This window comes from Rhamphochromis sp. 'chilingali', assembly GCF_963969265.1.
Source record: "Rhamphochromis sp. 'chilingali' genome assembly, chromosome: 19".
Taxonomy (NCBI): Eukaryota; Metazoa; Chordata; class Actinopteri; order Cichliformes; family Cichlidae; genus Rhamphochromis; species Rhamphochromis sp. 'chilingali'.
Window position 1 is genome coordinate 3,930,874 of NC_137946.1, and position 24,566 is coordinate 3,955,439.

Sequence of the window (24,566 nt, forward strand, 5' to 3'; positions counted from 1 at the left end):
TGGTCACTTTTAAGCATTAGACGTTATACCAAAGTTGGGGTAAGACAATTACATTAATTTTTTAAAAAGCTGATTCATTATATATGCTTTATGTTTTCATAAATGTTTCTCTGGAAAGGAATTAATATTCTTATGCATTTTAGATCCCCCTGTTGGTCAAATTGAGAAAGCCATGGGGTTTGTGGAGCTGTCATTTTAAAATACATATGGCATTCTGGTCATCATCACAGCTGAACCAGGGATTACGTTGCATTCTCTTGATTCTCCTGCAGCAAGCATTTCCTTTTTAAATAAAAGCTTACCCCAGAGATTTGTGCTTCATCCACAGGAGGGGGAAATGGACCAAATAACTGGTCAACGCCTGTGAATCTTCAGTTGTTTTCAGTCCCGTTGCACCGTGTGTATAAAACAAAAGGACATATCCATGCAGTCTGGCTTTATAAACATTTGGGAACAAATGGGTCGTTCCAAAGCACTGAATGTAATTTGAGCATGGTCCTGCAATAAGATGCTACTGTTCCAAAATGTTCCTTCCGATATATTCCACCATCAGTTGTAACTGGTGTTTTTGCAAACTTAAGAAACCAGAGCAACTCAGCCACAAAGTCCAGACCATGTAAAGTTACTGAGCCGGGTCTCCAACTGCAGAGCTGCATAAAGCCACCAACACTCTGCTATTCAGTAAGTCATGTGTTGCTCTGAAAAGAAGTCCATCACAGCGCATTTACATCAAAGTTATTATAGTTCAGATAAGTTTCATTTGACTCACCTGTCCATCAAAGCCTCATCAGGTAAGCTGTGTGTGTAAATGTAGCTGAACCAATAAAGACTAAATCACATTTAATTATAGGGAACACAATATTGTTTATTTTTGTCAAAAGTATAGTTTATTTTCATTTCAGCTAACTGCGATGTTTTGCCACACCTACTTTTTACTGTAATAACTTATTTCAATCATGTAGTAAATAGTTGGGTACATGGAGAAAACAGTCATGTTTCTTGCAGCAATGATCTGTCAGCAGGAATTGGTGTTCAACATCCTGAGCAAGGCTCTTTTAACACTAGACTTGGACTACATTAGAAGATGCGGCTGCGATGCTATGAATGCGGTGCGTCATGAACGTTTTTATTTATCTTTTTCAGAGAGACAGGGGAAAGGCTGACTCACACGACTACATGTGGACTTTGAAAATACCACCTGTATTCATCACTTTAAATCTGTCGACGGTCGGTCTTTATATTCAAGCTCTTTATTTGCTCAAAGCATCAGTCATCACTCTAGTGACGTCACTAATTTAAGATACACTCGTAACACTTCTGATATCTGCGATTCTGTTTTCGAGAAACATTCAGATCCACACAAAAGCCATGGATTCTATCTCTTCCTGAACAGTTTTATTTATTTCATATCTAACTGTAGATAACTTCTATTTTGAGACGAGTGTTTTCACATTCAAGTACATAATGCCTTACATCAACGCCCCATCTGAAAAGGTAGAGGCTTTACATAAGGCAAGAGGAGCAGAACCTGCAAGCGATATAGAAGTTAAACAGTTACAGAGTACAACCTGGATTTGGACATAGTTGAAACATATTGTAATCCATCCATTATGCTTACCCCGAAAGGGCTTATAGTATAATACCAAATGAATGTACTATACACTGATTTCCAGCCCGAAAAGAAAATTGTCCCACATATCCTTAGAAGAAAGGAAAAAAAAAGAACCATCAAGGTGATACGAAACTAAATAACCCACAAAAATCAAAATAATCCTTCAACCTTGACATATCGAGAATCGTCATGCATTTATGTATTATGACAGGAAAAATAAAATGTATGGATTGCAGGAACAAAATTTAAGGCTCATCCAAGTTTTTCCCCAACAAAGCAGCAACAATGTGTTCTTCCCCACATTGTTCAGAAGGACATTGTTTCTAGCTTTATTCAGTTAGCACAGAAAGTACCATCAATCTGATTCGGGGGGGGGGACAAGAAAAATAACCCCTTACAGTTCTGGTGCTACAACAGGCATTCATCCACGTTCCCATCTTTATCCCATATGTGCAAGAACTGTGCCGAGTCATTTGGTCCCTCTTCTAATGAAGAACACGAGTACCAACACATTCCATTAGAAGTCATTGTAATCAGTTTATAACAAAGTTACGTAAAAATGGCACAGTCAGAGAAAATAAAGACATTGACAAGCACTACATTAACTCAAAGTACCCGGCTGCAGGTCCTCATCCAACCTCCTGCTCAGATTCTTCAAAACAAACATGGACACGCTGCTTCTGTCACATTAGCAGGTGGCCCTGCGTCGACCTACACGTATCCTCCTCCTGAAACGACTTGTGCTGTGAAATCCAGAGAGAACGCAATGGATAGAGAAGTACACAGAACTGTTCTGTAAGAGATAGAGTGCATGCATTTCTAAAATGCAAACCTTAGTCCCAGTTGATGCTCATACCCAGCGACACACCATATAAAAAAAAAAACAAAAACCAAACTAAAATCCCTTTTTATGGGTGTTTCTATTTGTATATATAGTATATATAATTTACATTTTTGTGGTTCCTAGTAAAAGTACCTCACGTCTTTCATATCATTATACATTTATGACCGGCTACTGTCTCAATCAATCACAACAACAAGACCTCATGGACAATAATTTCAGGTATACATTCAGGACTTTCTGTAAAAAGTCTTACAATATTCTTTACAATTCTTTAAAAATACAGAGAAGCAAAAATATTGGTGATACATCAGTCCACTGTCCTGCAGAGGCTGCTCAACCATAGCTCAGAGTCTTTCTTCTACACAGCTTCAGATTATTTTACACCTCCCCCTAAATGCTTCACTCTGTATGAATCTCTGTCTCGGGCCTCTGCATGGCCAGGCTAGTCTGGATAAAGGCCCCCTGACCTAGAGCTGTGGAGTAAGCTCTGTTGTTGTGGCTCACTGGAAATCCTGGGGCTGGGTAGGAGCTGGACGCTCCATGTTTTTGAACAGGGGCATGAGGCTGAGGTACTGGGTGGTAATCGTCCAAGTTGTCATAGTGGGACTGCACTGCTTTCGTGCTGTGTTTCTGACACGAGTAGTCTCTGTCTAGGTCTGCTTTGGCCTGGCTGTAGTGCTGCTCTCGGACGCTGTGCGATCGCTCGGGTTTGGAGCGGCCGATTTGTTCCCTGGGGGCTGATGACTGATCGTCTGTGCTGTGAAAGCCGCTTGATGTTTTCACTTTGCTCTGGTGGTGGTCAGAATCTGGACACTCGTAACGCGCCTGAAAGTTCCTCTTGTGTTTAGACCTGCTGCCGTCGTCTCCGGGCTCATACTTGGCCTCGTGCCGACCGCTCTCCTGCTGGTGAGAGAGACTGTGGCTCAGAGCAGAGGGGAGGGAGTGAGAGGACTGGCATTTCTTGGAGCTGCTTTGCTTGGAAAGTGCATCAGGCTTGTCACCCACTCCGCTGCCCTGGACATGCTTGTCAGTCTCCATGTACATGAGGGCTTCAGGGTCCGACACCATTTGTCTGGGCAGGTAGCGGCCGTCTTTGCTCTCAGACGGTATCAGCACAGCTTTGCCTGGGTCAGATTTACTGCGCAGGTGCAGGGTTTCATAGCCTGATATATCTGCTGGTGTGAACAAGCCCACGTTGTCATATTGAGAGAGGACGGGGCCTTTAACCTTAAGCCTGGCCCTGCTCTCCCTGCGGATAGAATGCATACGCAACCTTTCGGACTCCTCTGGGTCCCAGGATAAGTAAGCAGCAACTTCTTTGCTCCCATGCCCGGGGGGCATGTCCCTGCTCACAAAACTGTGCTCCTTCCCAGGAGGAAGAATGTGGCGAGTGAGGTAGTGATACCCAGTCGCCTTCCCACCAGGACGCCCAGGAAGTGTTCCTGCATCTCGGCCGCTGTAGGAGTGAAGGTGCCTGACTCTGATAGTGCCGTATGGGTCGATGTCATAGAAAGGCGCCTCCAATGGGCCTGAACCAGAATATGGACTGTAGCGGTACTGGACTCGTCCGTTCTCAAAGTAAGGCTGCAGCTGGGTAACATGGTAGTCTGCCTGCGAGGACTGCTGCGGGGGCTGCTGGTAGGCTTTGCACTGGTACACCGGTCGGTGGTAGAAGAACATGTCGTCATCTGGAGGAACTTCAGTCCTCTGGATGGGCACTGAGCGAATGCTGGAAGGAACATGGAGCGAGTGCACTCTGCGGATGGTGGGATAGCCATGGGTTCTGTCATGACTGTAGCCCTGGTGCCCAGGCCCTGGGGCTAGGTAAACACTCCTGGGGTTTCCTCTGGACTTGATGGAGTGATGGTAGGACCTGGGGCCTAAAGTGCTGTATCTGTTATCTATTCGGGCACTGTAGGGTATCTGAGGCTCAGACTTTGACACATAGGTGTGTGGAGGGACACTGTCTGGTTGGTAGTGGTGTGGTATAGACTGCGGGCCCAGAGTTACAGACCTCTGGTGGTAGTATGCAGCTCCTGGAGGATCAATTAGGACGGGTTCTCCTTTAGCGTGGTACAGGTAGGCTGGCTGGTGCGTGGAAGATTTACGAGGAGAAAGAGGATGGTGAGGGAGAGCATCCTCCATATGGCCAGACGGAGGACCTTCACCCAGGATATGGTAGGAGGTTTCACTGTGGCTGAGTGCTGCTGTGGCCAGTTTGCTCTCTATAGTGCGAACAGGAGGGGCAGGAGGAGTGGGTCCATAGGAGTCGTGATATTTTCCAGACTCTGCACAGGGCTGCACTGGCTTTATGGCCTCCCAAGGTTTCTCCACAGGCTCAGCAGAGGTGGGTGCGACTCTTGCGCTAGCCTTTGAGAGATGAGGCTGGGGTTGGACTAATGTCTGGGAATGTGTGTGAGGCTGTGTCTGAGCTGGAGGTTGTATTTGGGCTTGGCTCTGCTGCTGAGTTTGGGTTTGGGGTGGTGGGACTGATCTTTTCAGCTTCTGAGCTGGCTGTTCTGGTGGTTTTGGAAGAACTGGGGGTGGTGCCTTCTCCTCTGGTTTGACCTGAGAAAAAGAGGCCAACACAGGATAAGTCATTATTTATATCAGGTTTAGGGAAAAAAACAAAGAAAGAAAAGAAAAATAAGAGTTGTGCATTTTTTTTTATAGTAACACAAGACTTTTCCAATATGAACTGTAAGTATCTAAAGTATCAGAGTATTTGAATGCAGAGTAGTAGTGGTATACAGTCAATTATTTAAAAAATACCTATATACATACATACAGGTAGAGACTTGCAGCCTACACCGAGGATAACTTCTGTCAAAAATAGGAGGTGGTGCTGAGAACATACTCAATCCCAAAACAGTGAGTTTTGAGATTCACTGCTAGGACCTCTTGGGACCAGCCAACGTGATATCCTTACCTCAGGACCATGCTGCTGTAAGTTTCCACTCTCCTTGTTGTTGCCACTGGGGGTTGTGGCTGCAGTGGAATTGGATGAGCTACTATGAAGTGGGACTGGTCCTGTCACAGGCTGCTGTCTTTCTGGACTTTTCCTGGTTGGAGAACTCCGGCTGGGTGATGTGGAGAGTGGGGCACAATTGTAAAGTGGAGTGTCTGGTGGGGGGTCCACGTCTGGCTGCGATGCAGTTATAGAGGACTTGGCACTGTCTGATGGCTTAGTGATCATGCTGGTTAACTCTGGTGGCTGGTGTTTGTTTGAAGGACTGGAAGTGGAGGGATGAGATGAAACTGTGATCACACTTGTAGCAGCACTGTTTGGTGGGGGAGTACTTCCTCGTCCAGCTCCGTCTTCTGAGGCAGTCTGGAATTGTAGGACAAAAGGATGTGGCGAGTCCTGGAAGCTGGAGGCCTCATGCGGCTGCAGAGGGGACAGCGGTGTTGAGGGCTCAGAAGACCGCAGTTGAGACTGAGTGGACACCTGCTGAGCAGACTCAGCCAGGGCCAGGGCCAACATGCGGGCAGCATTTTTAGGAGGTGGAGGAGGAGGGACAGAAGAGGGTGCTGTAGAGTTGAGGGAACAAGGGGTTGGGTCCTTTGAAGAGTCCAGAGTTGTGACTCCTAGTGGGAACACAAAAAACACAAGGGAACTATAGTTGAAGCATGAATAAGCAAGAGCTCTAGGTGATTGTGGAACAGGCGGGAAGGTTTTAAGGTGCTTTAAGAGTGGGGAAAAGGCGGGGAGTAAGTAAGGTGCTCAGACATCGGAAGAAAAAGGTTTAAGATGAAATCCTTGCAAAGCTAAACCTGGCAAAAAATACACACAAACACTTTACTTTTATTTTCATCTAAAGAACAGGTCGAAAGTATGTATCTCATTCGCTGCCCTACCTTGGTGCTCTTGGCTATTAGCAGCTGGTCCCTGCTGCACGCCGTCCTCTCCCTTTACCTCTCGGCTGTCCACACTGTCAAAGGCTGCCAGTTTAGAATTCAGCTCCATTTGAAAAACTTCACTTAGCGATGGCTCAGCTACTTTCAGCAATACACTGCCCATCAATGTAGGAGAGTCCTTGCATATCGAAGGAGAAGATAAAGACTGTGGAAAGACAGCCTGTCCAGCTGTAATCTTCCCACGTGTTTCTGCGGACAAAGTGTCTGAAGTGACAAAAGGTGTCAAACTGGCGGCCTTTCCACATTTAATAGGTGACACGGCCTGTGTGGGTTTATCAGTGTACGAGTAAGACGCAGTCAGCTTCTTGTTCTCTGCCTTTTCCCCTGTATTCACGCTGGTATCGGTGGATAGCGGGGAAGTCAAGCTGCTGATGAAGGAGGCAGAGATGAGATCAGAGCCATTGGTCTTGCCACAGATGTTGCCCCGGTTCCTCTTTAAAGTGGAGCCCTCAGCCCTGACCGGTGAATCATCCAGGGGGAAGGCATAGGAGGTGTCAGGGAGACTGCACTGGAATGACATGGGGTCGAAGTCCAGGGAGGCCATCCCGATGTCTGGAGGGCTGAGGTCCACGTCTTCACCTGCTGAGCGTGGAGGCGAGATAAGAGCAGGCACACAGATGGGTCCGTCGTCTCCGTCGCTGTCTTCTGTGCCATCCAGGTTATCATACGAGTTGCAGTGCTGCCGGCTGTCCAGCAGCTCGCCGTTAAAAGAGGCTGACAGAGCATCGCTGCTGGAGCGTGGTCGCCGAGGACGGTACACCTTGGACTCGCCTGGCGGAAGAACAGAACACAAACGATAAAGATAACGACCGATTAAGCTTTCTATTCCAAGTTTAAGTGAAGTGGAGGTCATAAATAATTACCTTCAACATTATGCAGGGAACTCAGTGACTCTTCACTTTTGGCTGACCTTAATGTTGCAGTGTCTCCTCTTCCTCCTGAAACACAACCATCAACATTCACTGCTGTCACTTTGGTGTATTTTGTTAAGCTCTTGTTGCTGCACAACGCTGATTAGCTCCAGACAGTTTTTACTGCAGATGCGGCGTGAGCACTCACCAGCGAGAGCCATAGCCTTCAGCTCATTAGGCTCACTGGGATTGCGGTGCAACTTCCGCTTGGACATAGAGGAAGACTTGCCCAGGTTAAAGAAAGAACGCCAACTACCTACAGGAGACTTCTTCGACTTGTTAGGCGGTCTCTTCCTATAATAGAAAACGATGATGGACAAGAAAGTCTTGCAGTCTCACCAAAACACCAGCAGAAGGAGCACCATGCAAGGTTTTTCCATTATAATAGACATTAATAAAACAGGAAAACAGCTGACCTCTCTGTGGGAAACTCAATGACGGTGTGGAACTTGCCCTGCAGAGCAGCTGGACCTTCACCCACTTCAATGTACTTGCTGTCTTCAGTGACTGGAGAGTTGATCTGAGCCTGGGTCCTGGCCTGGGCCTCCTCTAGACTTAGAAGCTTTGTTGAGGGTGATGAAACCAGCAGGGACTTTGGCCGTGACAAAGAGTTGTGACCTGACAATGTAGCAGAAAAACGATCAGTGGCAAACTATTTGAATTTAGCTTAATGTGTGCATGCTGACGGGATGTCTATACCTGCTCCCTCTCTTATTAGTGAGCTGAGTTTAGTGCTGAAAAGCACATCAACATGGTTCAAAATGAACTCCACCACTACAGACTGGATTCGAACTTCCATGAAGGCTGCTGTGCCGCTGAAGCAGGCGGATTCAATCTGTTTTGACCTGAGACAACAAGAGAAAACGCGAAAACAGAAGTGAAATTTTCTTTAACTCAGTTAAAGAAAATTGGAATTTGAGTAAAACCATTCTGAGATGAATTTCCAACATGTGATGGCTGCTTAAACCCTTCAGTTCAGGCAGAATGACTCATTATAAAAAACAGACAGAGTGTACTTTGTGTGGCAAACATTAGAAATCAGGCCAGTCTAAGAACCCAGAGTGTGTGGCACCAAAAAGAACAGCAACTTTTATTTCTTATACTTGAAATTAAAAAGCTCATTAGAGGCATCTTGAAGTCTCCAGCCAGTTGAGCAAATGTACAGATGAAGAGTTACAATTCATTCAACACAATGAAAGAAAGCAGGATGAGCTCTCACCTCAGCAGGTTGGGCGCCCACACGATGGCAAGGTTCTTACTGTGCATGTTGGTTATGTAGCTAAATGCTGCCAGGCGGGAAAGGTGCCTCATGAGGAACTCCAAGGTCCTAAGAATCACATATTCAGATTCAACTTGCTCCATCAGTGATGTGCACGCTAACGGACATGATAAAACTGTCTTCAGAGCATCAGCGTTTTGCTTTAATCCCTATTGGAATGCCAGTTGCAAATTTCACACAGTCTGGGAAATTCAATTAATCCTAACACAGACAAAGATTCCACTCAGTGCAACAGCATTACAGAAAGCTCTGATTCTAACACCATCAGACAGACAACTGAATGCACAGCCAGTCTGTAACCCTGCAGCTCCTTAGCCTGCCAATGGGGGGCAATGTGCCTCTACACTAACCTGTAATGCGGTGGCGGAAGCTGCTGGATGACGTCATGGATTTTGATGAGTCGTTCTTCGTCTGTCGCTGCTGATACAGCCTCCTTCGAGTGAAAGCAAAACAAGAGATTAGGAGACAGGGAGAGACTGACAGTAATGGGATTTGGCGCTATGTCCACATTAAGCTTAATCCATTGATATCCCAAGTTCATGCTGATATATAGGGCACAGACAGAACATCGGTCTGTAACCGCGAAGCCCCCCTCCTCAGTCTAGCTGCCATAGCAACCAGTAAGTATTTACTTCATCCTGAGGGATGCCTCTGGTGTGCTTGGAGAAAGTTTTTATTCCAAGTCACACACAGTGGTTTGCTGCATTTTTAATGACAGGGTGTGTCGAATGCGGTGCTATTATTTTAGGGGTGTCTATGGCCCATGACTGGAGGAGGAATTTCAAGAATTCCTATAAGATAAACCTGTTTTATTTCTTTTCTATCGAGATCAAATTTGAAAAGTCAGCAGTCAGTCACGGCCAATCTGCAACAGTTAGCAGCCCTGTAGCCCACATTAGTGTTTTACTTACAGAGAACTTCTCGTAGAGCTGGTAGGTGAGCAGTGGATTAGGCAGCTCTCTGAAGTAGAGTTTACAGAGCGAGCCAACACAGTGGATGTCCTGGATGTAAACATCTTTGGTCAAGTCAGGGATCTGCTCAGAGTCAAACTCATGCCTGATGGGAGAGAAAAGGACAAAGCAACAAACTGCAGTCAACAAACTAACATGTGAGTGCTGAGACAGGCCATGAAACGGTTCTACTTTCCAGTAGTGTTTGCAAAGATCTTTTCCCAGCAATGCATCAATCTTTTCTCCATATAATATTACACAATGTCAGAGTGTCACATGGGCTCAGGATTGGCAGAGCAGGTCATCTACTAATCTGAACGTTGGTGGTTCGATCCCCGGTTGTTCCAATCTGCATGCAAGATGCTGAACCCTGAGCTGCTCCTGATGCATTCATCAAAGTGTGATCATTAGAAAGCATCAACGTGTGTGTGAATGGGTGAGAGAGACATGTTGTATAAAGTACTTTGAGTGTTGAGTCCCAAGCATTGGATGTCGGTCAGTTTGTGCCTCCTTACCGCAATTTCTGGATATTTGAAGCAATTCCAGACAGGCGGTAAATGCCGTCCACCACGCCGTGCTTCTCAATGAATTCCGTGCAGCTCTTGAGGACCTGGGGCACTGTCAAACAAAAACAACGGCAATTCATCATTTTCAATCTTTGCTGAGCAGCAGGACAGAAGAAGATGCCAGGATACTGAGGGTGGACCAACTTTTTTGTGTTTTCTGATGGAAAAACACTCTCGGAGCTAGAGTGGACACATACGCATACTGAATCATGCATTTCTTGACCTGGTACTGTTAGGTTGCCTTAAAACATTTTCTGTTTTGATGCAGGCAGTCTGTAAGGAAACTGTCAGCGTGTGAGGCAACCAACCACCGAGCCAGTGATTGTGTGGTAGACCGCTAAAATCACGAAAAAGCTTAGTGTCTCCTCATTCTCCTTCAGGAGCTATGGATAATACAGACATGTTATTCGTCTATGTGAGCGTGTCTATGGAAGATAAGGACAGTGTGTATATGTACGAGGAGGCCTCCCCACAGCTCACACATCATTTTAGATTGACAGAGTGGGACACTTGCTGAAGCAGCTGTTCAAATTCCACATGTAGCCAGAGAGAAAATAAGGCCATTCATTCAATGTGAACAAACAAGCGGATATTCTACCGCACAGGAGAGGACCGAGTGGGAAGAACTTGTTACAAGTATCTCTTTCCACAAAGATGCACAGCATGTGTTTAAATGTGGAAATCACTAGACTGTTTCCTCATCTTTTAAAAGCACTTTAAACTGTTAACCTGGCCTGTGTTCAACCAGAAGTGAAAACCCTTTATCCCTTACTCACGGATGTATCACATGAGCTGGGTTTTGAAAGATGGCATACAAATTACAAGAAGGGCTACAATGAATCTTTATGTTGTGCTGGGAGCAAGCGCTGTTTCCTACAGACGTCTGTACAATCATACTGTATTTTAGAATCGGAGGAGTCACAACATGATGACAGAAAGAACGCAGGTTTAAGGCACTTCCAAGGCAAGATAAGTAGAATTCATGTGCCTTTTACAGATGACGACAAAATTATTAGCCCCCCTATGAAAATTTTATTTTTTAAAATTGTTTTAAGTATTTCCCAAGTGCTGTTAACAGTAGCAAGGAATTTTTAATACAGCTTTTCCAAAAATTACAGTTTTATTTTGGAACCTTCGTAATATTTTTTCTTTGGACTCAGAAACAAAATGACTTCATCAAAACTAAACAGTTGCAGAATCAAAATTTATCCAGGCTGTTCTTTAAGGTGTCCGTTCTGCAGAAGCAGTTGTTCTGGGGTCTTCCTCACAAGTAAACACCTTAACTGTCTGACCGAGCACCATGTGACTGAGACCTCACGTCTCCCCTTACAAGGTAGGGCAGGATTTCCAGAGGTCAGTCCAGCTCCTTCACCCACAAATGTGTGACAGAGCACCCACTGATAGGCGACTATACTATTACATGGTTTGAACTGTGATCGCTGTAAACAAATGTGCTGGCCAAATGAGAATCCTGCACGTCCACACATGCAATGTCATCCATTAACCTGAACAAATGGGCTTTTAAGCTGAACTAAAATTAAGTTACTGATCAGTGCTCAACAACAGAGCAGTATTATTAAGCCGGTCAGAGCTGATGTTAGGGTGTAATCAGGCCACCATTATGACCATTATAGCCAGATACCAGGCTGCAGATGGACTTTCAATACAGCAAACATCTTCAGTGCAACCAGATGAGCTACAAGCTCATATTTGCATGCCGTATGAGGCGGACGCCATTCAAACAACTGTAAGATAACAGGTGAAGTGAATAATAATCTGGTTATGCTGCAGTGTTCTTCCGGGAAACCTCGGGACCTGGCATTCACGTGGATGTCACAGCATCCACTCCTAAAAGCCAAGGCTACAGCGTGGCTACCATGGCTACAGCGGGACAAAGTGTCTCCAGCAGGACAGAGTGTCGGCCAACGGGCAAAAAAAAGGGCTCTGGACCAACTTCAACAACGACAGCTAAGGCGACCCAGCCTCTAAACTCTCCAAGCAAACTGGAAAAGTAAGATAGATGACAAGAATGCTTACCAGTGCAGTATCCTAATCTAGAAAATGAAAGGTTTTACGTAGGCTGTCAGAGTAAGCTACATAACCGCTCAACATGTAACCACTCTGTGCACAGACATTTGGACTGTAATTTCCATTAAAATTCCAATATTTGAAGAGCAAAAAAGCTTTTTTTTAGCCACAATTATGCGATTGACTACTGATATCATTAACGGTTTCAAACGCTGCAGTTTTGTAATGCTCTGTCACTCACCATCATGTCCCGAGTTGAGGAGGTGTTCTCCCAGGTCACAGCCAAACACCCTCTCCCGGAGGATGCCTCTCTGCTTCAGCTTCTGCTTGGTGGGCCTGGACTTCATGAAGGAGCGCAAGAAGGTGATCAGCTTCCCGTGCTTTTTAGACACTGAGGAATCAGGGAGGGAGGAAAGGAAGGACACATTTTAGATCCCTCACACAGCAATACGTGAAGGCTCAGATTTCCCACAAGATGCATCCATGCACTACAACTAAACCCCCAAGATCGCTTCAGGTTGTCCCATTGTGAATTTCAGCTTCATTGTAACGGAAACTCCTCTTTTATGCATCTGTAATTTCCTTAAGCAACGTCTTCATTCTAAAATACCGCCTTCCTGGCAATTACAAAGGAGTCCCTCACATCCATGAGCATCTATTCAAGAGAAGATACACCCCCCCCATATCAATCAGATAGTCTGAGAAAATCCATAAGCTCCTTAAATTACACACCATTTGTTTTCGCTACTTTGAAGAGACGTGGAAACGCTATCCAGTGAATAAGATAAGCTGCCTGTTTGGGAGGACAGAATTCTTGACTGCTAGGATGAGTCGTTTTACACTCTCTGGTCACTTTACTTGACACAGTTGTGTAGACTTGCTTCATGAAAGCTTCAAATGTCCTTTAAACGTGCATTTAGTTCACAACAACATGGAAAAAACAAAATGCACAAAAACTCCAGCATGTTTCCATTCACCGCTCACAGAAGCATAATGGTATACTGGTGCACTGTGTCAGTCATTCAAAGAGCAATAAACTTCACCTTCCTCTTATGTTAGCTTTCTGCTACCATCTCTTATGTTAATGGGTCACCAAAAAAAAAAAAAAAAAAAACCTTAAAACAGGGTTCATCATCCAGTTTGATTGTCACCTACTGGTTACCTCGTTAAGCTACCTTAACCATAAAAAGTATGTTTTTATTATTTTTCTTATGGCCCCCGGGGCTTTTGTTACAGTTTACCCTCTCATTTTCAATGTTTTAAAAAAGGTTGTTATAATATCTTACTATTACTGAGGAGTATTAGAAAACATCTCTAAAATATATTTGTTTTATTTATTTTTTATGTAAATATTAACTATAGTAACATCCGTGGTGTTATGGGTCTGTTTAGACTTATACATATTTACTCTAAGAAAAGGGCAAAAAAAATTATTTTTTCAAACGTTTTGTTGTGAACAATATTGAAACAACAGCGATGGTGTCTGTAAAAACAACCTGAAGAACGCGGAGCCCTGTAACTGTCCGTCTGGACTTTTCCAGGGAAGCAGTAGGGATAAAGGGCGCCGTTTGTTCAGGGAAGGAAAGAAGCCCCTAACTTCTCTCTAACAGTGTTAGTGAGCTCAGAGTGTGTTTATGATTTCAGTTTTAGCCCTAATTGTCTTCTATTATAACGGGGTCGGAACCAACCCCAACGACACAAAGGTCATAATATCTGCCAGAGCTTTTTATTTAATATAACATTTAAGAGGCACTCTTATGCATTTAAAACCTAAAACTGGGTCTGTGTCGACCCTAACAAAGACGATGGGTAATGCTGTGATTTCCTTACTGGGAACGTTTTTCATTTTCACATTATATCGTCTAGCCACGGATCACTTTAAAACTCTTAAAGCATTATCAGCTGCCCTTCTGTGTACCTCCACCACACTGGAAACCTTCAGAGTTAAGCCTGAGTCATCACAGAGAATGAAACCATGTCTAATCTTTTGTGTGTCTGCCCTCACAGACGTCAGCGGTCTGCTCTCAGCTTGTATCAACCACTTCAGTCAAGACGTTCTTTACTTATTATTGTTTTGTTTTTTAAGTTGCCTCTTTTTGATCATTATACCTTCCAACCCTTCACACTAACTACTTGTTTGACTTTCTGTCACCCTGAAAGTTATTTTTTTCTCTTTAACTTGGAGAACTGATCATCCATGCTACTGAAATCTGACACAGACTGCGTTGATTGAGAATAACAAGCAGTAAGAACCAGTGAAAGTATGAGGAAATCATCTAACACCTATAGTATCTACTGATCACTGACTTCTTGAAGTGAAAGCAACATCTGGAACTTATATATATCTTCCAACTGACTCTTGCCTGAGTGGAAAAACTGATGTGTCGCATCAGTTTTTAAAAAAAACTTGTGTTCCAGGACACATTCCTTCAACCCGTTCTAAATGCAGTCACGATCACAGCCCTTACACTCCTCATGTGTTTCACTGATTTATATTTATTTTACCTTCATATCAGATTTCTGTTATCTCCAGACTGGAAGAAATGTACGAGTTGCAAATTCCATTAAATAGATGCCAAATCTTTTTAAAAATGAGGCTTCTCTTTGCTGCCTGTTGCCAGACTGCGTTCTGCTACCGCTGCAGTCCAACTAAAAGTAGGCCACTGCTTACCGATCTCAATCGCCAGAAACGAAACAGCCCGAGTGAAAGAGCCGCGTTTGGAAGATGATGTTAAGACAGTAACAATATCTGAGCAGCCGTTTGATTAACAGACGTTGTGAAGACTTTAGGTTGCCTTGATAGAGATGAACTCAAAGATGTCCTGTTGTATACATCATTTAAAAATAAGCAGCCACCGAGCGAGAGCCACTTGTCAAGAAACTATTAGGTGAAAACGGATTAGAAGCTGCCTCTTCTGCATATTAAAAACACACTATTGAGGCAAACTGCAAACTACGCTGACTTAATTGACGGTCCGCTGAGTACATTTAGACGCAAACATCCAGCTGACAGTAAAAACTAACAAGCTGGTGGGAAAGGAAAGTTACTTTTGAGCTTAATGGATTTTATGGTGCACACAGGGGGGCGCAAAGAGGAAGTGTTTCACTGGTACCGACTCTCAGTACCATCAGTCCAACTACTCCACAACATGCTACCAATCCTGTCAATTTGTGTTCACTGACGCTGAATCGTTGTCAGCTAAGGGCTTCCTACTCCAATCAGATAAACTGTGTGCAACAAAACGTTGAACACTGTCTGTAGAGAAGCATTTTAATGAAGGAGCACAATCAGCTCTGAATTAAGAACTGATCGCTCCATTTCAGGAGAAAGCAGGGCTACAGTTTACCCCTCAGGGAGAGATTCCTTCTGCTGCCATGCCCACACACAAAACCGCTGAGACAGCACAGTTGACTTTCTGTTGAGACATCAAAAAGGGCCTCAAGTATGTTTTGGTTTGTTTGTTTGTTTGTTTGTTTGTTTGTAACTGTGCAGGTTTACAATGACACGTTCCTTTTTAAACAACTCCAACGTTCTGTAAGACCTGAGAAAGAAGTGCAAAAACAACCATGATTCTCTGGAGGACGGACAGAGACTCCCATCTGCTCACTGTCAAAGGAGATGACAGCCCGGGGGCTGAGCGTGCTCGGCACTGGAGCTGAAATCCAGCTGGTTAAAAGGCTTTTAGTTTAACGATAGTGGGACTGATGTAGGCTTTAAAAAAAACTCTCTCTGACATTAATTACACGATTTGTAGCTCGTGGCACCTAAGGGGGTAGACCAGCGACTGGGTGTCCCAACGGGAACATTTTTAAAACCAAAGGAAAACTGAAGCCGCACTCACAACAAGTTTCTCACCACTCACAACTGTGAACATGACAGCTTGTCTCAAATAATGCTTCAGACCATCAACATAAAAAAGGACATTAACATTTCATTACATGTTTCAGATAGCTTATACCTTATCCTAGCACCTTTGTTGCACCACAGTAACAACATCAGAGCATCTGCTTCTTGAGAAAGTGGTATGCACTTCCATTTCCTTTACTGCTCCAGGCATAGGTGGATGTCCTGGATTTCTTATTTTTGTTATTAGTTTCCATTCTCTTCTCTGACCGCGCAGCCTTGGCTTATTACACCAACGTCTGGGGGTGGAGACTGAATTGGGTGGTCATTTATATAAATTGACAAATAAATAATCACAAGTTGGGGTGCACAAGAGCTTTTAAATATTACGTTCCAAGTTGTTATGACTCTAGCATGAGTTATTACTATGTATGAAACAAAAAAGCACCAATGCTGTATCCTACATTGCCCATGATGCCGCTGGACATTATTTCAATAGATCCTCCCCATGAAGTAAAGTTTGAATTGTGAGCTGCAATTGTAATAATTTCAAAGTAAGGAAACAGCTCAACTCAAACTCAGATGACATCAATATCTGATGACAATTCTGCTACAGGCCTTGCAACGTTGCAGCCACCCCCAGCCCCTCTGGGTTCTTATTTAAGTTTTAAGGCATGATCTACATTAACTTTAAATTCAGGAGAACATGCAAAACTGCACGTAAAGCAACCTTGCCCTCCTTGGAAGTTATATTTCTATGACCTTCTTTGCTGCGATGCCTCTCTTTTGATCACATCTCTGTTCACTCTGATTTGACAAAACCATGCCTGAGATCCAGCGAGCATATGCAACGACTGACAGACACGAAGAAATCATGAGAGTCCATGACTGAATCTTGCTTCCACAACAGATATGACAAAGCTAAACACAGAAGAGGATGGTTATAATGTCCCAGGGTGACTGACAGGTTTCAGTTACTGCCCTTAACAGACTGTAACTGTGACGAGCTCTTTCCCCAAGAGGCTGTGACAGGCTGGACTAGGCAAAAAAGGAGGCCAAGCATAATTGTAGGAACAATTAGCAACATAATAGCAAACATCAAGCTTCCTTAACGCTCTCAAACCCAAAACAGACCACCTCATTCTTTTTAATTAGCAGGGAGCTTTGCACAGGACACAGATTGGGGGAAGAGTGCAGCTTCAGAGCAATGCTAGAGTGCTACTGCTTCCAGACAGAGCACTGCCCGGCAGCACACTCAAGCCTGAGACATTTAATATAACAACTCTGTATTAATGTTCACTGGATACACAACCATTGACAAGTGTGGATACAGCTCACTGGGGCGTCAGGATGCTATTATTGCGTTAGCTAGGATCCCCGAGAGAGTGGAATGGTGGGGAATTCAGACACTGGCCCCTCCTCTTTAGCACTCCGTGTAGATCATCAGATTCAAACATCTACGTGCTCTGAGAATAAAGTTTCCAGCTGAAATTTGTTTCACAGATGTGCCAAAAATATATTGGTTTACATATTAGTGTATTCGTCTTAAAGTCAAATCTTCACAGGCCACCAAAAGCATCTGTAAACGTCTGCGAATTCCCAAGTTAGCACTCTGCACCAACTCATCAAAGCAGCGCCAGAAAATACAAACACACACACTGCTTTCATTGTGTCTTGAAAAGCTCGTATTATACCAGGAGGAACCGCCAGAAAATTACATTAACTGTATGAAAAAGGGACATTTGTCCACTGAAAGGCAACTACTGCAGAGAAAATGTCTGCATTACTTGTAAAACTAATGCAACATAACAGGAGAAGATGCTGTGCTTCCAGCTATTAACAAATCACATGTTGGTGTTTCTGCATGCCTGTTCACTGTGCACAACAGAGCAATATGTGCCTATTACAAGGCAATGGTGAGTGATAGTGACCCTTTTGGACAGAAGGCCCAAGTGTGCAATGGTATCAGGAGCAAAGTGCCTCATTGTTTCATCTCATGGGGAGGGAAGAGGGAACAGAGGGGTGGATTTAGCTGGGTTCTGTTTGGCCAAGCAATTATTGTTTCAACCCGAAAATAAATAAAATAAATAAGTAAATGCAATGTATTTATTTCCTAACATTCTGTGCAGTTTGTCCTTAATAATAATGTATATAGGCAAACATCTGATATTCTTACATGCTGCTGTATGTTCTGACTGACAGAAAGTGTTTTTATTCTATATTTGCAGGTGGTGATGCAGCCAGAGTTTGTAATATGTGGGCTCAGGGCTGCCCGAGTATTGTACCCAATCTTTTCTAAGACCACTTTTCTTCACTGTTATTTTATTTAATTATTAAATGCTCCGATTTCTTCACACCTTTATAAAACGCTAATTTCAAACGTTTATTTTTCTAATCCTGCTTTAGAATTATACGCACAGTTTCCAGCATTATACAGCTCACTACACCACCACTAAACATGTCAACGATGAAAGTAATAGCACTTTTCCAACAACAGCATAATATCTGAAAGTGTCGGAGCTTTGCAAAACTGAATTTATGACAAAGCTGCATTGGTGTAAACTGCACACGTGTTGCTAATAAAGTGCTCGCTCAGTGAATATTCAAATTCCAGCGATAGAGGACTGAGCTGTCTTTGGTTCTGAGTAATCATCTGCCGCTAAATGTTTAACCAGATAACACGTCGACATCCTATAAACCACATATTTCAAACGCTGACGCAAAGCTTCCCTGAAGTGCAAGTTCAGAGATGTAAGATGACATTACACGAACATTTACTATGTAATTATACGTTACTAGAACCTAACACACTTAACACAATTAAAGAGAGAGGAACTGGAAAAATACGGAGTCATACAGCACAAAATTTCTCCCCTAATTTCTTTAAAACCCAGGATTAGCCTTACGTCATCCAAATCCCTTAATCTATATCGTTAGCTTCATAGCATAAGTGCCTAAGTCATTTTTTGGTCAAATTGAGATTTTTGCCTAACTTTACTCCCCTACCACTGCTGCATCATCCTGTCCTATGTCATTGGCCTATGTCATTGGCCAAAAATGACTTAGGCAATTATGCTATCAAGCTAACGATATAAAAAACGAGAGGAAACCCCGAAAGTTTCCGAATAAAGGTTAGCTCCACAATGTGAACTCGAAACAAATCAAACGCATTTCCTTACCTCTGTTCCATATCACTGGACCTGCCTAGAAGCGTTATGACAGTTTTTCCAAAGTCCAAAGTACAACTTGGCTTTTTCTTTCGTTAAAGTCGCACCTGTACAAAACGACGGTGAAAACTCCTCTAAAAGCACCGAGGTCTCGTCAACCAAGACATTAAAAGTTTAAAGTTTAAGGCTGGAGAGCAGTGAAACACCGCAGACTTTATTTTCTCGCTCTGTCAGAGTCCGAATACAGCTGCAGCCTATCGGTTTACGACCACGCCGCTGATGCCTTCAAATGCTCCCGGACACATGGGCTTTCGTAGCTTTCACCGGTTGTTTCGGACAAAAATAACGAATTTTTATTAATTATTAATAATTTTGTTAACTTGGAACAAAAGATTTAAGCTACTTTGATGACTGATTAGACGTCATGTCATGTAGGTGATTGTAGCCACCTGTACTAAAGCCTTAAAGTCAATTTCCCTTAAATACGGCCTTTGAACTGCGCTAAATACCCGATACTTGTAACAGCATTGAAGGCAACACCGGCGTCAAAGCAGGCAAGAGGTGCTTGCACAGTGGAAAATGCTACTTCATACGACACACTCCTAACAAGCAGCATCCCTAGTTTTATTCTTCGTAATATTCAAGACCTTCAAAGGTAATTTAAAAAAAAACCAATAACTCGGTAATTAGTTTTTGTTGTTGTTTTCTTTTTACTGAGGGGGGATTGGGTGCATTTGAGAGACTATGCTGGTACATAAATGGTTGAGCTGAAGCAAATTCCAAAATGACTTCTCGTTCTTACCCCCCCTCTCCCACCAGGATCATTTCAGAGACCTCCCAGCCTGACACAATCAAACCAGACACACAAGACCAACTTGCCCAGTGCCTCTGGCCGACTGACCTCAAAAAGACACTCTAACACTTTAAGTGTGGTTAAAAAACCCTGTAAGTATTTAGCTTAGCCATGACGTTATGTCAACTCTGCCCCCTAAAGACCCCCTGAAAGCATTATCTTGTTATTTCATTAACTAGCTCAGTCCCTCAGCAAACAAACACTCGGAGTCAAAACAAAACTATTATTTAACTAACTGTTGCTAACCCAAGATCACAAGACTCCAGGCAGCCCGATTCACTGCAAGTGACTGCTTTAAGCTGATGCATATTTAATGAATTACAGACACATTTCCTTGGATAATTACAGTACGTTCACTCAAGCCCTGAACTGAAGTATACACTAGTTCTTTGCAATGCATTCCCATTCATTTGTTTTTTCCCCTTATGAACACGCCTGCACACAACAGTTCAGAGGGAAGTTACTCATCTGCTGAGCTTTAAAAAGATACAGTAGCTTCTAATTTCGTGTATCAGATGTTTGAGTTTTTCTGAGCATCTCCAACAAAGTGTCCTCCCCTTTGAAGTTCCCAGTATCAGAAGCTGCCAACACTACCTTACAGTAGGTAGGCATTTACCACTATTTACCACTATTTTATGTTGTTTACCTACTTTAAATCATTCAAATTTAGCAGTGGCATTCTGTATACTCATCAGTGTTACCAGTTTAAAATTACTGGAGGAACTTTTTTCTGTAGAACATTTAGTTTTGCAACCTCTTGCGTACAGAGCAGAGGCCTTTACCACTTTCTTTCTGAACTTCCTACGAGAAGGACCTCTAATAGAAGCCATGGGGCTGAATAAACAAGACACAGTGAGCATGGCGCTTTGACCTTTAGGACAAAACACATGACAGAACACCTACAGAGCAGCAGCCACACATGCAGTGAGATTCAGAAAACGCAGTTCATAGATTTAAAAAATGAAATTTGTAATACTTTTATGTGGTTTGAGACTGCTTCCACCTTCCTGAGTGCTATTAATATTTACACTGAAATCAATATACAAGGAAGGAAGGAAGGAAGTCTTGGTGTAGTCTTAGTAATAACTGGATGACATGGGGGGTCTTCAGCTAATGCAGCTCACCTGAACCTTCCAGGCTATTAAAAGCTGGCTCAAATGAGCTGTTCAGCTTGTGTCTTCCACTTCCAATGTATGTGTTTTAAAAGGCACTTTAACCACCAAACAGCTTAAAATGGGATGAGAAAGTAAAAATATTTACATTACACATGAAGAACTTTCACTTAATATGTACAACTCAACTGAGACTTTAGCTTATCTGTTTCCTCATAGATCTTGCAGACAGGAAGTAGTAAATTTCTGTCCTGCTATCTTGTACCATATAACAGGATGAGAACTTTGTGCTACACTAAGCATCACACAGCTGGTATTTTGCATGGACATGAATAATCCATTTGACTTCTGGAATGCCAGAAGTACAAGGATGCCAAGTTAACTGGACAGGAGAAGAACACCATGCTGTCTGAAACATAAACACGGTAGTAAATATTAATTCTTACAGTTTGGATACATGCCTCTATGTTTTTTAGTCGCACAGTTATCATGAGAAATGTATTTCTTTAATGAGGCTTGTGTGTGTCAAAATAATGTTGCAGTGCACTGAAGTGTGAAAGAAGTCTAACAAGTAAGGATCTCTATTAGCAAATGTTTTCTGTGTCACTGATGCAATGACCTTCCTTACACGCACAGTCAGTTTACAGCATAACCTGACTTGTTAGTACGTAATCCAAGGCACCACCCATACAAAGGTGCAGTTTACAACAACAGCGTCTCATTGACGCTGCAGATAAACACATTACGCAGACCTTGGACAGTCTCACAGCACCAGGAAATGATCTGAGATCCTTTGGAACAGGAGACAAATCTAACCCTGTCTCACACATTCTCTCCTCATTTCCCTCACATAAGCAGCTGTCTTGGCTCATATATGCTCACAGCTGCCCAAATCACTGGTCCCCAGACATGATGAAGCCTGCACTGAGGAGGGGGATGGGGGGGTGCATCTGGGTCAGTAACTGGTAGGTCTTATGGGTTGTCTGGGGAGAAAAGAAGTCGAACCTTCCTTGTTTATTGAAAGTTCACAACTCTTTTTTTCCCCCTTTACCATGAAGCTAGTACAGTTTGATCCCAGTTTCCACTGCAACACAGGGCGAGCACACGGTATGAGGGATTAATAGCTCCTAGCTTGTATGGTCTTTATTTTAACTGGAACAGCACAGTGTGTTAACAATTTCCATCATTTTACTGGGAAGCGGCAAAGGTTAGTGGTGAACTGCGTTGATCTGGGCAGCGGAGGCATATTTTTCCAATGTTGTGTGGCTCCCTGCAGGAATGTGCTCTTTCAGTCACCATGGAGAGGGAGACAGATTCTTACTGTTGCAGGACAAAGCTTAAAGCTCAATGGATGGGTTTACAGGCCTTCACATTGTGAAAGGATTAAATAAATCAAGGCTGGCTGGGACCTAGCACCACGGTACCCTGCCATGGCCTTACAGCTTTGACCAAACAGACGCACACAAACAGCTGGCCCTCATCCAGACAGGATATTCAGCAACAATGAGTAACCTGGCTCACCCCTAGACTGATTTACATACACCTAAAGAGGCCATGGCAGTGAAAAGAACAGGGGCTGGAGGGGGAAGACTGTTCACTTACCCCCCAAATCTATTTGCCAAACTTAAATATATTAAGCAATGCTATTTTCTTTTACAGACAGATGATACAATGTGACATATTTAAACACACCCATAAAATATCCACATAGTAATAAGGACTTTGGAGTGAAAGAAAGAAGTGTAACAAATTTAAATGGAAACATGACTTATTTGCATTTGACAGATGTTTTCAAAACAAAGATAATAATGTGCCGAGTCAAGTGAAGAAAACTATAAACAAACACTGCAAAAACCTCCACACTTCCACACTATTGTGGCTTTACCGATAATTTACAATCAGATGGTCCACCGTCAGAGTGTGGAGGAAAGACTGTGTTAAAGGTCAAAGAAAAGGTTTAAAAGAGCAACACCAAAAAAGTGCACAAGAAATAACAGCGTGTGTTAACAAGTGTACTGTGACAGGCACACTAGGACTAGTCCTAACAAGGCGACACAGTGCAAACACATCACTCAAAGGAGAAGAGTTAATTTTTGGTTAGCAGGTGGTGGTTGTGCAACACACCAAGGGGGTTTTTGATTGCTTTTTTTGGTCTACCTGAACTTATGCTGTAGTGGTTTAGCGGGTCGGCCACCCATGCACTGTCCTGTATTACACTCTCCATCTCCAAGTCTGCATGCATCCCGATGGACAGATGGGCCAACAGACATTTGGATGGATGGATGGATGATGGAGACATGAGAGAATCAGCAAAGGGAGAGAAGCACTTCAAGTTAGAGAGCAGATCAACTGTGCACTTTGGAAAACTGAGGAAATGACACTTTAAAAGAGCAGGTAACAGAACACATAATTATAGTTGTAGTACTGAATGAAAAAAACTACATGAATTTAAAAAAGTGAAAGAAGTTCAGTTTAACTTTGAAGTTATAATCCTTAGGATTTTTATGAACTCACATCTTTTTTTTAAATTACATACCTACACATGAGGTAATGGCTTGCAGATGCACACACAAACAGCTATGAACAAGAAGTGGCTTCTTTAATTTCTTTTCAAATTTGCCTGAGAGAAGCATGCATACCCCTCACCACCTTATCACAGTAAAGTGGTCAGGTACAATGTGGCTTGGGTGATGGTCAAGGGCGGGGGGCTGTGGAAACAGTCTTTCCAAGTGCAGCCCCCATGAGGGGCTGGAGGGGAGTCTGGTCAGAATGGAGTTGCCCTCGGTGAGCAATACGTCCTGAATGTCATCGGCAGTTATGGACTGAACAACAGTTCAGAGTGCCCAGCCTACTTGGAGTTGCTGGGTGTGGTGCTGAAGGGTGCTCCAACTGATGTCATTGTCCTACTAAGAGACATCAATGCTCACCTACACAACGACAGTGAGACCTGTAAGGGCAGGATGAATGGCCAGATTGAGTTGAACCCAAGTGGTGTTCAGTTATTGTTGTTATATGTTGCCAACTGATCACTACCCAGTGATGTGATGGAACAGGTGGTGGGAGAGAATGCTAATTAGGTCTGGCGCACCCAAACGTATTGTGAGGGTGTTCTGGGAGTGTCCCAGGAGTGTCCCAGGCTCTTATCTCAATTTCCACCTCCAGTAGAACTTTGACATCATCCCCGTCATCCCAATGAGCTGGCTGTAGCTCAGGAGGTAGAGCAGGTCATCAGGCTCAGCAGGCTGACTGGAAGGTTGGTGGTTCGATCCCCTGCATGCCAAATATCCTTGGGCAAGATGCTAACCCTAAGTATGTGTTAGTTAGAAAGCACTTAAAAGCATAGAAAAAAGTGCTTGTGTGAATGGGTGAATGTGGCATGTTGTAAAAAGCTATATAAGAATCAATCCATTAATCAGTCAGGCCATAATACATTCATGTTTCACACCCTCATTGTTGAAGGAGGCGCTGCAAAGTGTTCGGAT

General features: G+C 43.4%; 1 protein-coding gene across 6 annotated transcripts in view; it reads right to left on the reverse strand.

Moving 5' to 3' along the window:
• Positions 1-853: 853 nt before the first annotated feature.
• The window catches only part of arhgap32b (Rho GTPase activating protein 32b), a 124,016-nt gene continuing 100,303 nt past the window's right edge, over positions 854-24,566 (reverse strand). For 5 of the 6 annotated variants that reach the window (XM_080867658.1, XM_080867656.1, XM_080867657.1 and 2 more), the window contains 13 exons: positions 23,242-23,316; positions 12,350-12,499; positions 10,030-10,132; positions 9,476-9,620; positions 8,915-8,997; positions 8,505-8,612; positions 7,985-8,130; positions 7,702-7,903; positions 7,434-7,579; positions 7,238-7,312; positions 6,315-7,145; positions 5,386-6,044; positions 854-5,024 (listed from right to left, as the gene is read on the reverse strand). In XM_080867658.1, coding sequence (XP_080723784.1) covers positions 2,856-5,024; positions 5,386-6,044; positions 6,315-7,145; positions 7,238-7,312; positions 7,434-7,579; positions 7,702-7,903; positions 7,985-8,130; positions 8,505-8,612; positions 8,915-8,997; positions 9,476-9,620; positions 10,030-10,132; positions 12,350-12,499; positions 23,242-23,316 — 4,892 coding nt within the window. In that variant the 3' untranslated portion in view covers positions 854-2,855. Of the gene's footprint in view, positions 5,025-5,385; positions 6,045-6,314; positions 7,146-7,237; positions 7,313-7,433; positions 7,580-7,701; positions 7,904-7,984; positions 8,131-8,504; positions 8,613-8,914; positions 8,998-9,475; positions 9,621-10,029; positions 10,133-12,349; positions 12,500-19,131; positions 19,459-23,241; positions 23,317-24,566 lie in introns of those variants that run through there. The other variant, XM_080867660.1, reaches the window with a different exon arrangement.